The sequence below is a fragment of the Amphibalanus amphitrite genome, unplaced genomic scaffold (genome assembly GCF_019059575.1).
Source record: "Amphibalanus amphitrite isolate SeventyFive unplaced genomic scaffold, NRLGWU_Aamphi_draft 001128F_arrow, whole genome shotgun sequence".
In the NCBI taxonomy this organism is placed as follows: domain Eukaryota; kingdom Metazoa; phylum Arthropoda; class Thecostraca; order Balanomorpha; family Balanidae; genus Amphibalanus; species Amphibalanus amphitrite.
Genome location: NW_024882622.1, coordinates 7671 through 23373, shown reverse-complemented (window position 1 = coordinate 23373; position 15703 = coordinate 7671). Strand labels below are relative to the sequence as shown.

The 15703-nt window shown below is 47.9% G+C and overlaps 1 protein-coding gene across 1 annotated transcript in view; it reads left to right on the top strand.

The window, feature by feature from the left end:
* Window positions 1-14472, top strand: part of LOC122370380 (Fanconi anemia group J protein-like) — a gene marked incomplete at its 3' end in the record, with an annotated part of 114434 nt that extends 99962 nt beyond the window's left edge. Inside the window, exons 9-14 of the mRNA XM_043345930.1 lie at window positions 3599-3688; window positions 11260-11365; window positions 11631-11852; window positions 12217-12393; window positions 12750-12911; window positions 14428-14472. Coding sequence (XP_043201865.1) covers window positions 3599-3688; window positions 11260-11365; window positions 11631-11852; window positions 12217-12393; window positions 12750-12911; window positions 14428-14472 — 802 coding nt within the window. The remainder of the gene's footprint in view (window positions 1-3598; window positions 3689-11259; window positions 11366-11630; window positions 11853-12216; window positions 12394-12749; window positions 12912-14427) is intronic.
* Window positions 14473-15703: the final 1231 nt, after the last annotated feature.

The following is a 15703-nucleotide window of genomic DNA, read 5'->3' as shown; positions in this document are numbered from 1 at the left end:
TAATAGCTACCTCAGTGCCGAGCTAACATGGTGACCGTTTCTGATTCCAATTGAATCCGACCATTATCCCTGAACCCTTCTATACCAGACATGAGGTAAGTAGTAACCTCGTTTGATCTTAACCACCGCAGGTGATATCAGTCAACCTTACTGTGTCTCAGACATTGCCAGTGCTTTTCGCCATATCCCATTCAGTCAATATGATGCTAAATTACACAATGCATAATATAACAGCCCAACACAATCTCGCTGCACTTCAGATGTACATTTTGGCGCCATCTCGCTCCAACCCGGACACTATATGACGGCCCAGACGCACACTGGGCCGGGGGTCCGGAAAAGTGCTAGAAATTATTTGTGATTGAGTTGTTGATCTCAGTGACAAGCAAACATGCTAAAAACGAAGTGGGGCTGCTTAACCCTCGCCGGACCTATTGTCGGACCCCCACCCCCTCGGCCGGCCGAGGGGGGAGGGTTGGTACGACCCCTTTTTGCCGTTTCGCCCCTAATGGAGCTAGAGCCTCGCGGAAAAAACAAGCGTGTGCGCCGTTTCAAGGCGGAACGATTGATACCCGATTTAAAGGTCCCAGGTCAACCGGTAACCTCTGAGGTGAAGTCAAAAAGCCCAAGGTAGGGTTTGGTTTTTGGCAAATAATTTTGCAAAAAATGGCCGCAGAGCAGCGATTTTGGCACCATCGTGTTCGCCTGGCTCAGGCGCGTCGAATGGTATACTTTTTGTTCGGGTGAGGTCAACTTAAGGTATTGACCTCGAGTCAAGGTCAGTTCAGAGCCCATCAGGCCACGAACTTAATCGGAGGAGGTCGTATCGCATATCATTCGATTCGGGAGGTCTTCCCGAGTCCATTGGTGGCTTTCCCGAGTCGCTGGCTCAATTTGATCATGAGTTATTGACGAGAAACTCCTATGACCGGTGTGACGTCATAAATGACGTCACGGAAGGTCAAAAATGCAAAAGTAAAGCATCGGATCTCGCAAGGAGTGCACGAAATCACAATTCCGTGTGCTTGAGATAGTTTGAAATCATTCCATGCGCAAAAACAACAGTTTCCTTATTTCCCCATTCACTTTTAATGGTGAGGTCACGTGACCTCGAAGAGTCACAGGCATTAGCAAAAATTGCGAGTAGGGCATGACAGAAAGATGATTGGTGGTTTGTATGGCATGGCCATTTTTAACGGCTCGAAATAACATTTCTCAAAAAGTCTAACTAAAGAGCAAGTTGTTGTTGATTATCCCTGACTTGTGTTTAGGGGTTAATAATGACTGAATTTTTGAGTTTGGCCCAGAAATGTTGACAGCATTGTGTGCGTTGATCAATTCTGAGCTCAGGGACATATATTTCATTTAGATTATAAGCGTTTGTTTTTCACAACTTCCAGCGTTTTAAAGAGCGCCGGGCCTTCAGTAGAGCGGCGAGGTGACAATTGCCCCTACATCATGTGGTTTACTGGCGCATATCTCGAAAAGTAGCAGGGAAAAGCAGCAAAGCACCTATATGGAACAAAAGATGAGTAATCAGAGGCTAGTATGAAATGTTCATTTTTAGCCGCTCGAAATAACGTTTTTATAAAAGTCTAATTAAAAAATTGGATATGATTTTAAATTACGTCTTGCAGCTGCTTGCAAACAGCTAGCTTATCTTGCAGAAAAGCGATGCAATATGTCAGAATGATGTTGGCACAGTGAACAACAGTGCCCTGAACTAGTGTGACAGGAAATTTCGTTCAAAACGACGATTGGTCAACTAATAAATTACCACTAAAGTTCATCATTAAAATCGGTAAATGTGGTGGCCTATAGAGAGTCTAAATTGTCTTGTGTTTGGTGACAACTGACGACCTCAATTTTGACCTTAGGGCAAAACTAGCATCGGAATCGTATTCTTCGATCAATTTGGGATTAAATGATACCTATTTTGTTCATATTGCGGACAGTCAGTTTGGGGGAATTTCTAGCGCTTTTTCAGGCTGCCGGCCTACAGTGAGACGGCCCCACTCCTCTCCAGTCCTCTCGGTTGGTATCCCCTGGACCGGTTCCGGCCGCGCGGCCACATCAAACCGCCTGTGTCCGGAAGTGTCCGCTTTGTCCGCCGCTGTCTGGCCAGTAATGAGCGGTGCCGGCTGACGTCTCTGGTTACTGGGCGCTGAACACGGCCGCTCCCAGGCGACATGGCCTCCCGTGGGTAGGTACTGTGCCGGTCGGGACTGCGGGCTGACGCTCCCGTACTGTGCCGGTCAGGACTGCGGGCTAATGCTCCCGCACTGTGCCGGTCATGACTGCGGGCTGCCGCTCCCGCACTGAGCCGGTTGCACTGCGGGCTGGGGCGGTTTTAGCGCCGCACTTACCGGTGCTTCTCTTGGGGCTGGTGACGGTGATTTGGGAGCGCGCCGCTAACCAGTGTTGCGATTGGCCCTTTGCTTTGGCTTGTATTTTAGTTGTGATACATTTTATACACATTTTAACCCTCGCATGTGTGCGGCGTTTGCCAGCTTCTAATGTGTAGGGGGGTTGGTCGGTTGGACCCCCCTCCCTTGCCGTTTGGCCCCTGATCGAGCTAGAGTTTCGCGGAAAAAACGAGCGTGTTGCCCGTGACGAGAGGAAGCCGATGATACCCAATTTTAAGGTCCTAGGTCATTGGTTGACCTTCCAGGTCAGGTCAATGACCCAAAGTCGGGAAAATCGGGACCTGTTAGAAAATCGTGAAGTGTGGCTGCTAAGGGGTTTTTCGGGGTGCTGATCACAAATATCGTGTTAGTTTTGATCATAGATGATGTCTTCATGCATGTAGACCAGGTCGGGTCAGGTCAGGTCAGGTCAACCAGTAGGGGTCGTGACGGGATTTCGTAGTACCTACGTGTCAACCGCCTCTGACAGCTTCGTAACATGTTACGAAGGCACCAAAACTACTTCGTAAATGTTCAAATGGTTGCTAAATTCAAATTCAGCTCCAAAAACTAGCTTAGAAATATTTACAGCTCGAAAAAGTGAACCGAGGTCATCAAGGGTCAATGACCTGACCTGAAGAAGTGTGATCATATCCTATGTAGGAAGGATTGTCTGTACGCTCAGCTGTTTATCGATTGCTTATTATCTTTTCTCTGAGACTCGACCTTACGTAATTACCGGCACTTAGTGTATTCACTGCGGTACATACCACTCGTGTCTCCTATCCTTGCATATGACCTGATGGCTCGTTGAAGGAGTATTCGAGAGACGCTGCGCTTTGAGGACGTTGTGTCGATTTTGTAAGCCCGTGATTGATTTTCGGAGTGGGATGAGAGGCAGACAAATGTCACAACGGCATAATCCCATTAGCATTCACAAAACCACTGCAATGTCAGTCAGTTGTCACATCCGACCCCGCTGTAATGATCGACAAGGCGACACCGCCGATACTCACGGCCTCTTCGTCACTGAATAATTGATATTGGATTGAGCTGACAATGTCAATTCTGCTGCCTCTGATTTGCACGTGCAAATGATATTGCATTTGTCGTAGCGCTCGCCTTAATGTATGTCGTAAATGTCTTAATATATTTTAAAACGAAACCTTTTACAACTCTCTTATTTGTTGCAGGAAGCCGAAGATATATTTCGGAACACGGACTCACAAACAAATCGCTCAAATCACACGGGAGCTGCGAAGAACCAACTACAAACATGCAAAGTGAGTACGACATTTTCGCTCTTGTCTTCACTTTTAGCTGACATCATTTTCACTTGGGATAAGAGCTGGGCCTGCAGTACGTGTACAGGTATCTGGCCTGATCTCAATCCCAATGACCGTAAGGTAAGGTAAATGTTTCTATGGATATTGTCAACCGGGCGCTGAACTTCGTGATGCGTTTCCGCCAAGCTTTTGCGCTCCCTCATGTATCGATAGTTAGATTTAATTCGAGGTGTTCTATCTTCTTTCTTTTTTATTTTGAGCAATTCACATCCTTTTGTTTTGCTGAGTTTTATTCGGAATGTCATTTCCGAAAGCAATAAGCAGTATTTCGGCAATGTTCAATGTGTACTGTGTTCTCTGCTAACATTCCAAGTCCAGCTTGTCCGTTGCGCTATTTTCCCGGTGTCATACCCCAAAAGAAGTTTCTGCGGTACAGCTTCAGTTCTGGGTATTTTCTCAGCACATCCGCCATACCAGGTCGGGACGTGTTCCCTGTCTTGGGACTGCAATTTATTGTTATTTTGACCTTGTTTTGTGGCCTGCTGACTTTGTGTTGACATATCCGTTCATAGTTGTACTCGCTGTCATAGCGGCGCTGGCTGGGATGCGGCCTCCGACCGATACCAGTCGCCCGGTAATGCTGTGTCCTACAGGGTATTGCTCATTTTTAACCAGTTTTGAATAGATGTCACTTTATTTTGTGTGTAATGTTTTTCATGATAATCTACGCTTGGTACGATCTTGTGGGAAAATATTTGCGCCGTTTATGGTTGTGTCTTGACAATTCCAGTCGCGGTTAGCATAACATAGTTCCTTACGTAGAAAGCTAAACGGGCTCCTCACACCTATGAATACAAGGCAACATATTCATGAGGTAGAGTGATGTCTGGCAAAGAGAAGAAAGAAAAAAAAAACTAGTATTCCGAGTTACTGAAGCTCATTCATTGGTACCTTTTTACAAATCTAAATTTGGAACATAAGACGTGCTGCCAGCATACACGAGGTATGGTAACAGCATGACGCATAAAGCGATCAAAAGACCTTCGATCCCCTCCGTCTGAATTTCCCCACCATTTAACATTCATCCTGTCTGATCGGAGATCGGATTGCGATCGCGCTGGCCCGGTGTGTCTGCTCGGCGTGGCGCATTGAGAGGACCGGGCGGGGCGCGACCGGGGGCGGGGGGCAGCGGCGCCCGCTCCTTTCACGGTGCACCTCTCGGGACACCAATCAATAGCGGCTATTGGGCGCCATGGGTGCCGCCATCACCGCCGGCGCCCCCAGCCCAAGGCCGAGTCGTCGGGCTGCGGCCGGCGCTCACACGGGGCGCGCCGCTGCCGACGCCGGCGGTGTCCGGAGGTGGCGGCCGGCCCGGCGCCCTCGGCGCTCAATAGCGCCGCTCACTGAACCCGAGCCCACCCGGCATTGTGCTCGGCTCAAAGCGGCGGCGGCCACCGCCGGCGGGCCACGCTTTCATCCCGGCCGACAGACGGCGGGGGATGGGGGGCTGCGAATGAAGGGTGCTAGCGGCGCGCTCGGCGGGGGGCGGTCGGCGGCGACCAATCGCAGCCGGCGCTATTGATTGGCAGCATGGCGTCCGCCGCCGCCGCCGCCGCCGCTCGGTGACGATGGCTGCACGGGACCGGGGCAGCTGCAGCGACGGCCGCTGTGAGCGGGGCTGAGGGTGGTAGAACAGACAGACCGGCGTGCGTGCCTACCAGACAGATTATTAAACATACCAATATTAAATATAAAAATATATCTAAGCCTTATTTACTTTCGTCTTTATTTCATTTTGTTTGGGAATCGGAAAGATTGGCAAGACCAGGCCACACAGCTTATAGGTACCGAGCGACTACCAACCGATCAAGAAAAGGAAGCAATACAGACGTCTGGTCATTGGTTAATGACACTAAAAAGTCTTTGCTCCGAATCTTGTGGGCCTTGAAAATGATATTGACACGTCATTGGTCCCTCGTTCCGTTGCTACATTTCTTATCTGAATGTGCGTACCAATTCGCTACTTTTTTTGCGGCGGTCTAACGGAGATGTAACCGAAAGTCAGGCTATGAAATATTTGATATTTTTACTTGTCCATCGACTTTTTTAACCAACTTGTAAGAAATGGAACAAGCGCTCGCTTAAGAAATTTGCAGTGATAGTTTTTTTTTCAACAGTCTTTTGCATCACACACAAGTGCATTTTTGGAGCTCCTGACATTGGGCTGTGCGAATTGTCGTTTGATTGCCGCTGTTCGCAGAGGATCAGTCGGCATTCGCCACTCATCAAAGGCCACATTTTCATGCTTGGAATAGGCATTCATCGCTATCAAAGAGCTTAGGAAACACAACTACTGGTAATCAAAATATATATGTTTGTGTGCCTAAAAGAGCTTTAGCCTTTAAGGTATGTCGACAGATAAGTCGTAAGGTCAGTCAGAGTCTGTATATCGGCACAAACATTTTTGATACCCACATGACCCGATACCTGAGTACCCGGGCACTGCGTGCGAACTGCGCATGCGATGCAATATTACTCAAGTGGTCTGTTACTCATACTTGCTATGAGTTTCAAGTCATGCTTTTGAAAGACTACGTCCGTATGATTGTCCCGTATTAGGTACTAAAAGACAGTATGTTCCATTGTCATTTTGTCGCCCTGCCAGTAACAAATCGACCATTATCGGAGGTGATTGAAGTAAGCGACCTTCCCAGTATCCCAGCTCAAGCCTAAATGTCTTTTTAGAGCGCCCGGAGTGTTACTATAGCGTTGCTTTTAATCCGATTTTTTTTTCGATGCAATTGAAGCTCGTTTTTCAGGTCTTGTTCCTGAATGCTTTTCTATCCAAATTCAACTATCACATTGTTTACTGGTATTGGATTTACTAGACCCGTATGCGGTGTAGACCGTAGGTGTCCAAGGCTGCATCCATCTTACGAGTAACTGTGGCCTGTGACGTGTCATTTTCACATGTTAGTCCGAATAGCCGTGTGATCCGGAAAACATCCCGATGCAGCGAGTGCTCTGCACGCCAGACTGAGTTTCGCATTACACCGGTGGAGCTGAAAAAGAAGCGCGCTACCGTCGGTCGGCGGCAGCGACAGGTATCCCGGCGGTGACAGACCTGCGGTCGTCGACAAGGAAAACGGCGGCGACGACCGGCTTCGCGGCCCGGAAACGACAGCGGCGAGCGCTACCGGCGGCAGACCGGGCGCCTTTTCTGACACACTGTTTGCGTGTGAATTGGGTGACGCTTTTTCCCTGACTAATTCACTTTCAGGAAGCAAATGCGATTGGGCGAAAATTGCAACCGCAAACGTGAACCTTTTGCCAGGTTTAGTTGACAGGAGTCGACGGATCGTGCAAGACAGCGCACGGTGGCAGAACTTGTCATGTAAGCGATCAATCAATGAAGGACTGTTAGCTGCTCCAGACATTGCTACATTTTTCACAAAATAGGGCAGGTACACATAGCTGGGGCATTCCACGATAGATCGTACCACTTTTTTCCAATTTGACACCCTCATCTCTCGGAATTTGACGAGAATTGGTCTCAGGGGTAATCAGGGGCTCTGAATCCACCTGTAACAATTTCAGGCTTATCAGATAAGTATTTTTTGAGTTATGGTGTATAACATTTTTTGGATCTTGCTTTGCAGCGCTAAGTTTGGCGGGCTGTAACTCTAAGACGGATTATTCAAATACCAAATGTTATATAACATTGAACTTGCAATGAAACAGAGATTAATATGTATTTTTGAAATTTCGAAAAATACGCTGTTTTTGATATATGACATATCGAGTTTTCTTTCATTTGTATTTTTTGGACTTTGGGACCAATTTTTTTTGAATTTTTATTTCTTAGAAAAAATATTTGGCTCATTGTTAAGAAGTATGCAAAAAATTAGGAAGGTGTTCTTTCTATAAATGTATTTATTTTACGTCACGATAACGGTTTCGAATAGTGATTTCGGGAGGGGAGCTTACAAATGGAGTGGTAAAGCTGCCTAGTGACATCACGGGTTACTGAAATTTCAATTCAAGTCTGAGTCATCTGAAAAAAGTGACAAGAGGGTTCATTCAACCCTCTTTCCTATAAGCGCGAGGGTGAAAAAGGCTGTTTGGTTCTGACATTGTTTTGGACGCCAATGACCATAGCTTTCCGAGATGAAAGCTACAGGACGCATACATGGTGTCCTCCAGAGGTCTCACAACTTGTATATCTGGGAATTTTCAAGGTTACATGAGGTCAGGTCGGTCACGTGACATCACTGTTATAAATCCATGGGGAAATATAAAAACTGTTATTTTGGCGCCGAGAATGATCTAAAACTATCCCACGTACATGGTATCGTGATTTCATGCACTCCTTGCAAAGTCCAATGCTTTACTTTTGCATTGTTAACCTTGCGTGACGTCATTTATGACGTCACTAGGGTCGTACGAGTTTTTCGTCAATAACTCCCGATCAAATGGAGCTAGAGAGTCGGAAAAGCCACCAATGGACTCAGGAAGACCTTCCGAATCGAATGATATGCCATATGATACCCTTTGCCCAGCTTCGTGACCTGAGGGGCTCTGACCTGACCTTGACCCAAGGTCAACTACTTAAGTTGACCTCACCCTAGCAAAAGGTATACCATTCGATGCACCTGAGCTAGGCGAACACAATGATGCCAAAATCGCGGCTCTTCGGCCATTTTTTGCGAAGTTATTTACTAAAAACCGAACCCGTAACTTCAGTCACGTGACCTGACCTCAGACGCTACCGGTTAACCTGAGACCTTAAAATCGGGTATCAATCGCTGCGACTTGTAACGGCACACACGCTCGTTTTTTCCGCGAGGCTCTAGCTCTATTAGAAGCGAAACGGCGTGCTGGGGTCGTATCAACCCCTCCGAAACTCATTTTGTTTGCGGGAAAATGAGGAACGTATAGAAAGAACACCTTTCTAATTTTTTGCATGTCGATTTGCAATGACATGAAGATTATTTTGAAAAAATAAAAATGTGAAAAATTTTGGTCCCAAAAGTCATTAGAGGCAAATGAAAAAAGATTAAGGTTTTTGCTCAACAATGAAATTTTTTCTTTGGAATTTTTAAATAGTAATATTAATTTTTGATTCATCGCAAGCTTAGTGTTGTTTACTTTTTGTTGGTTGCTTAATCCGTTCTTGAGTTATAGGCCATCAAACTCACCGTTACATACCGAAGTTAAAAAAATGTAATGCAATATAACTCAAAAAGTTTTGATCTGAGAAGTCTGATATTTTGCCAGGCGTCTTTGGGGCCTATGATTACCCCTAGGACCGATTTTCATCCAAATCTGAGAGATGAGGGTGACGAGCCTGGTACGATCTATCGTGGAATGCCCCAGCTGGCTCCAACAGGAGTCCGTTGACGTGGGGACCTAGCATTGTTTGTGTGCTTGTTTCCCGTTTTGAGATAGAGGGAAGGGAATGATGTTTTGTAACGGAAAAACGATGTTCACAAATACATATTCTACATGTTTAGAACATATTTCTTTGCTATCGAACATGAGGTAGGTGTATTCCCTTGGTAGGCATTTAATTCGTTTGCTTTTATGTTTCCACTATACCAGTGCTGCGCAGTATTAGATGGTTCCTGTGAAGTCTAGGTCCATCTGTCGGCGATCGCCTTTGAATTCCCGGGCGGCCCTTCATCTGGCCGGTCAGATGCCGTGTCACTGCTGAGTGGCGCCGCTGGACTCGGCAGCTGTGCCGACGCAGCCGCGCGCCTGTTTGTCTCACTCCGTCTGATCGCCGATTTCCAGTGATTCGGCCGTGTGAAGTCGCCGCGCTGCTGACTGCGTGTCGGTGACGACTCAGCCGCCCCCGCCCCCGCCCCCGCCCGGGCAGTGTGCGTGCGTCAGCATACCGGCCGGTGCCGGCGGCGGCGGCGGCGATGGCGGCCGGCGCCGGCCTGAGAGGCCATTGCGCCGCGCGCGCTGCGTCTGAATTGGCCCGACTCGGCACGTCCCTCGGGATGAGCCCATTGTGCACGGCCCTCGGCGCCACTCGAGGCGCCACTCGAGGCGCGCTCCCCAGTCTGGAGAGCACGGCCGAGCGGCACCGGCGTCCGGAATTTAATTGTGCCCGCAGCCGGAGGGAGCCAAATAGAGTCAGCACGCGGCGCAGATATATCTCATTTTGAGACGGACCGGGCGGCGTGGGCTGTCGGGCGTGGTCCAATGTTCTCATCAACATGCTACGAAATATTTCATTAGATTTCGCGCTCGCCTTGGTGGAAATGACGCACGCTATATGGAAAATGAAGGTGGTTTATTTGGAACATCCCAGCTGTTTTCTTATTATTGCTCGGAGCGGCACAAAACACATTCAGTTAGTGATTCAAATTTCAAACATATTCAAGTAGCATTGTTGTGTAATTCCCATGCTACACCTTTATTTTTACGTACTAATATTCATTTCCTTTGCTGAGCAGAAACCGTGCCAGTGGGCAACTCCCCCCCCCCCCGTCGCTGCCACTCTCAATCAACTCATGAATGATCTGTCAGTATGCCCTACAATACCTTCACACGGTTTGGTCTGTGAGTTCTACTAAAAATTGGGACTCACAGCACCGGAAGTCCCGTATGACTACCCGATTCAAACCCAGCAAATCACACCGTTTCCATGAAGCGAACCATTGTTTTTTTTTTTTTTTAGAGTGAGATATTGAACGTTAACATCTGTTATGCTGCAGACCGTATGAGTCTGTAACACCTGTATCTAGTGCTTAGTTCATGCTTAGTTATGTTGGTCTGTTCTGAAATATGCCTAATTGTCGAAGCCTGCCGTTGTCATCGCCACCGTTTTACCGTTATTTTATATCGACGCGGATTCGCCAGTTCGCTGCCTTTGCGGGATCCGCTGGTATTTGACATTGATGAATTAGGTATCTCCGTCAGTGTCGAATTCCTCTCTCCTTCCAAGCCGTTCGACCTCTGAGCCGCACAAGTATTTGCATCTTGATTCTTTGGTGTTCCGCCTTTAAAGTAAGGTGATTTGTGAGACAGCCTTCGTTTTCCTATGGTGACGACATATTTTCCAGAAATGAACTCCGGTGAATTCCAAGCAGCAAAAAAATGCGTCATTCATATTCGGTGTTGCATAACATGCATTGCATTTCTGAGCAAAGCCTGCGCCTTTTTAGCATACATCCGCCTCTAAGCCCAGTCCTAAGGAATAAGGGCCCTCTTATTCCTATTTGGTGGACACGCTCCCTATGATAAGGCAGTGATATTGGCCGAATATGCATGTTTTATGTCAGCCGCGCTGACTTCGTGATATCCTGCTGGACTGTGTGTGTAGAATAAGTGACATAAAATACGGCTTTTTAATGCCGATCGGCTTTATTAGTTATGCTGAAAAGAAAGTGTGCGTTGAACTTGCCAAAGCCCTTAGTCCCGCCGTGTCCCCAGTGCTTTGTACTCTGAATCTCGCCGTGACCTGGGATTCTGCCATGTCCCATTACCCCGTGTCCCGAGTCCGCCGTGCCCCGAGTCCGCCGTGCGCTGGGAGTTGAGACCCGCCGTGCTCCCGGCAGGATGACGATTCTGGCCAGTCGGGACCACACCTGCATCCATCCGGACGTGTCGCGCTCGGCCAACAAGAACGACGGCTGCCGCGACCTGCGTGACCCGCACAACCAGGTGTGTGCTCCGTGGGGGCCGACTGAAGAGCGGGCGGGTGTGGGCAGCTAGCACGGAAGTATAATTATGTATGCGTGTTTGATCTCATGTATGATCAGATGATGTACCTATACTGTGACGGATTTAATGAAAGAAGTGTTGTGATTTCAGATAAAGGTGTCCCTCCAGAACTGAAGCCTTATGGATGCTTCACTCCTAAGTTGTTCCGCACTTCAGCACCCTGCTGTCTAGCCTCCATGGCCGCTAACCCAGCCTGTGTCCCCAGGAGGGCTCGTGCGGCTACTTCACGCGGGCCAACCAGCGTCTGCGCTACCAGGAGCAGTTACCCGGGGAGGGTCTGTCGGAGGCCTGGTCGCTGGAGGAGCTGGTCGGTCTGGGCCGACGCATCCGCGCCTGTCCCTACTACGCCGGCCGAAACCTGAAGGAGGACGCCGACATCGTGTTCTGTCCGTACAACTACCTGATCGAGCCCTCCATAAGGGAGTCAGTAAGCAGGGAGGGAGAGGCAGAGGCGGAGAGGGAGAGACAGAAAAAAGATGGACAGAACAGAAACACAATCAGAAGCTGTGAACAATGCAGATGTCAATGGTTATGTTATTGTCATCGTTGTCAACGTCATCGTCAAGTAATGCAGATGTTAAGGTTTTAAATTATGTGAAGTTTTGTCCACACCTGACGCATAAATAAGTATATGAGAGCATTTTTTAGCACATCACGTGTTTTCTGAGGATTTGTTTTTAGGTGCCACGCACGATATTTGCTGTTGTTTTCTACTCCAGTGCCGATGGCAGCTGTCAATTACCGTTGATTACTCTTTAACGGAGCCACCGCCGCCCGTATCTCCAACCCAGATGGAGATCAGTCTCAAGAACCAGGTGGTGATTCTGGACGAGGCGCACAACGTGGAGGACAGCTCGCGGGAGGCGGCCAGCGGCTCGTTCCAGCAGGCGCACATCCAGGACGCCATCCGCGACCTGGAGAAGGCAGCCTCCGGGCAGCGGCAGACCCAGTTCGAGTGCAGGGACATGGTGAGGGGCAGCGGCAGACCCAGTTCGAGTTGGTGCTGGGATATGGTGAATTGGTGAGGGAGGGCGGCAGACCCACCTTGAGTTAGTGCAGTGATATATGGTGAGGAGGTAGGATGCGGGATTAGGGGTAGTGATAAGTGTGTGGGCGTATTGAGGCTGTTACAAATGTGGTTGTTGCTGTTCGAAGACTTGTGTATGTTCTAATGTTCGCTCTTTTCCCCACGTTGTATCAGTGTTGTTTTATTCCACGGATTGTTCAGTGGTTTTATTTGGTAGGGCCGCTCCCTCCCTCCCTGGGGCTGTGACGATGTCCCGCCGTGCTCTGCCTGTCTCAGCCTTTGTCCCTAACTCGGCAGGCCCGGATGCTGTCTCACATCAGCCAGTGGATGGACCGACACTCCGACCGGCTGGATCAGTACAAGGAGTTTGACAGGGGCTGTCGGGTGTTCAGCGGAACAGAGATGGTGGCCCACTTTACCACCATGGGCATCGGACACAAGGAGTTCCCCGATATACAGGTGAGGACACGAGGCCTCCCTCGATAGATACAGATTAGGACACCAGGAATTCCTGATCTACAAGTGAGGGCACGAGGAATTACCAGATCATACAGGCGAGGACGCGATACTCTCCCCGATATATATGTACGGGTGAGACTAGACACCTAATGCCTCCCGCTATATACGGATGAGGTCACGACACGCCTTTTCCGAGAAGATACAGGTAAAATGTGTGGAGTGTCATTCGTGTGTTCAGTTAGGGGCCCGTCTTGTCCTTTTCAGACACAGTGAAGAAAAAAGTTACATCGGAAAGTGCATCTTAATTAAACAAACTACAAACGGGTGTTCGTATCGTAAACATTCAAATTTGATTGCCCACTGGACCGAAATAATTCGATTATGGGCATTTCTTTCTTTTATTTAGCGAAGATCTAGGAGCATAACATTCGAGTTGGGATGGTTATTCTCATGAAAAGGAAAAAATTGCGAATGTCACCAACGTCTGAATGAACGGAAACCACGTACACATAATATTCGTACGTTCCAATGGTTGTGGGACTCGACATACCCACAATATGGGTGTGCTGAGTTGTCGCCTGTCCTTTGTTATAGCCATGTCATTCCCCGTCGCCGTTCTATCGTGTTCACTTTCACCCGTGCACCTCCTCCAGTTACCGACCGCCAGTGTCAGGGGAGTGGCTAATGGCCGCTCACCCTGTATCCGCACCCACTGAGGTCCCGGCCATAGGCCACAACGGGGGCCGATTGTGGTCCAATGACCACGGCCTTCCCGTCCGAGTGATTTACGGGTCACTGGCACGGGTATTCTGCTTAGTGATTATGCTCCTTATTATTCGATTTCAGTACCGATCATGGGCGATGGTATCATATTTTCGGAGGGATTCAGACTGTTGAAAGTGTAGAGTACATAGACTTCAAACAAGACTAATAGACACAAAATAACTTGAACGGGGCGATTCCGCTCTTAAATTATGGTATTTTTGTAAGTTTGCACTTCAGCATTTTCGCGACCATTACAGCAGCAAAGCCCAGCAACCAACTGTATTGCTGCGTGCCATGTAGTGCTTATTCCCAGCCACCCTGACCTCTCAGCCGTCAGGACGCAGCGTCCGTAGGCAGCACTCCTGATCGCTGACCTGTTCACGTCTGGTGTGTATGCGGAGCTATAGTGATGGAGGCGTTAGTTATACCATTTCGTCTAACCTCTCCGTTCTGTCTCTGCGCAGCGTCCGTAATGAGCCACCCTGACCCCTCTCTTCTGTTGCATTCACTGGATGTCTTCTGATAGTGTTGCTGCTGAGCTTCCCTGACCCCTATGTTCTGTTTTATCCTGACCTCTGCTCTGTCGCCGTGCAGCGTTCGTTCGGCACCAACTATACTGAGCCCTGAGGAGGTAGTTGGTCCACCTGTTGTGAGACCTGTATTCTGTGTTTGTGCAGCGTTCGTTCGGCGCCATCTATACCGAGGAGGTAGTTGGTCCATCCGTCCTGAGACCTCTGCTGTGTCCACACAGCGTTCGTACGGCGCCATCTATACCGAGGAGGATTTTAGGACTAAAGTACGTATCGCTAAAGTACGTAGGACAAAAGTACGTATGCAAATGTTCGTACGCAAATATACGTAGGCTCTAAAGTTCGTATGCCAAAAGTACGTACGCAAATGTTCGTACGTAAAAGTACGTATGCAAAAGTACGTAGTGCATAAAGTACGTATGTCAAAAGTACGTACGCAAATGTTCGTACGCAAAAGTACGTATGAAAAAGTACGTAGTGCATAAAGTACGTATGCCAAAAGTACGTACGCAAATGTACGTACGCAAAAGTACGTATGCAAAAGTACGTAGTGTAAAATGTACGTATGCCAAAAGTACGTACGCAAATGTTCGTACGCAAAAGTTCGTATGCAAAAGTACGTAGTGTATAAAGTACGTATGCCAAAAGTACGTACGCAAATGTTCGTACGCAAAAGTACGTTTGCAAAAGTACGTAGTGTATAAAGTACGTATGCCAAAAGTACGTACGCAAATGTTCGTACGCAAAAGTTCGTATGAAAAAGTACGTAGTGTAAAAAGTACGTATGCCAAAAGTACGTACGGTTCGTATGCCAAAGTACGTAGTGTATAAGTACGTATGCTAGAAGTAGTAGTAGTGTAAGTTGAGCCACTTTTTCTTTATTGCTGCCCTGTTGCCATACTATAGGGAACTCATGATAAATTCATATAGGTACCAAATAATATAGCTTTGTTCCTTTCGCCCATTTACTCATCGAGAAATTTTGCTATGCCTTGTAACAAATGCTCATTAAATAAAGAATAAGAAAGGTATTACACATTGATCAACTTACCCCATGGGTGGGGTACGTACTTTATGCCCTACGTACATTTGCTATACGTACTTTTGTCCGTGACGCACTTGGTCCACACGTAGGGTAGACCGGGGCAAGTCGCCCCGCCGAGGTAAAACGCCTGGCGGCCTCACCGATATCTCTCGGAACTGACAGGGTTCTGGGGAAAGGTCCTCTCTTCTGTTAAACGTGCACTATATGATCATTATATGAGCTGGAAAGAAATTGTGATAACTCTCTAGGGAGATATAGCCAAAAATATGTTGTTTTTTTAGTGATTTTTATGTTTGGTCATCTGATTATGCCTCCTCGCGTTCTTTTGTAGTCCACATCAGGTTAACGACTTTTATGTATTTTGAACAACTATTGTCTAACGATTATAATGCCGGGTTGGTTCGTGTTAAATTATGTCTTGCTGGAGCGCAAGGCGTTGTTCGCTGACCGAA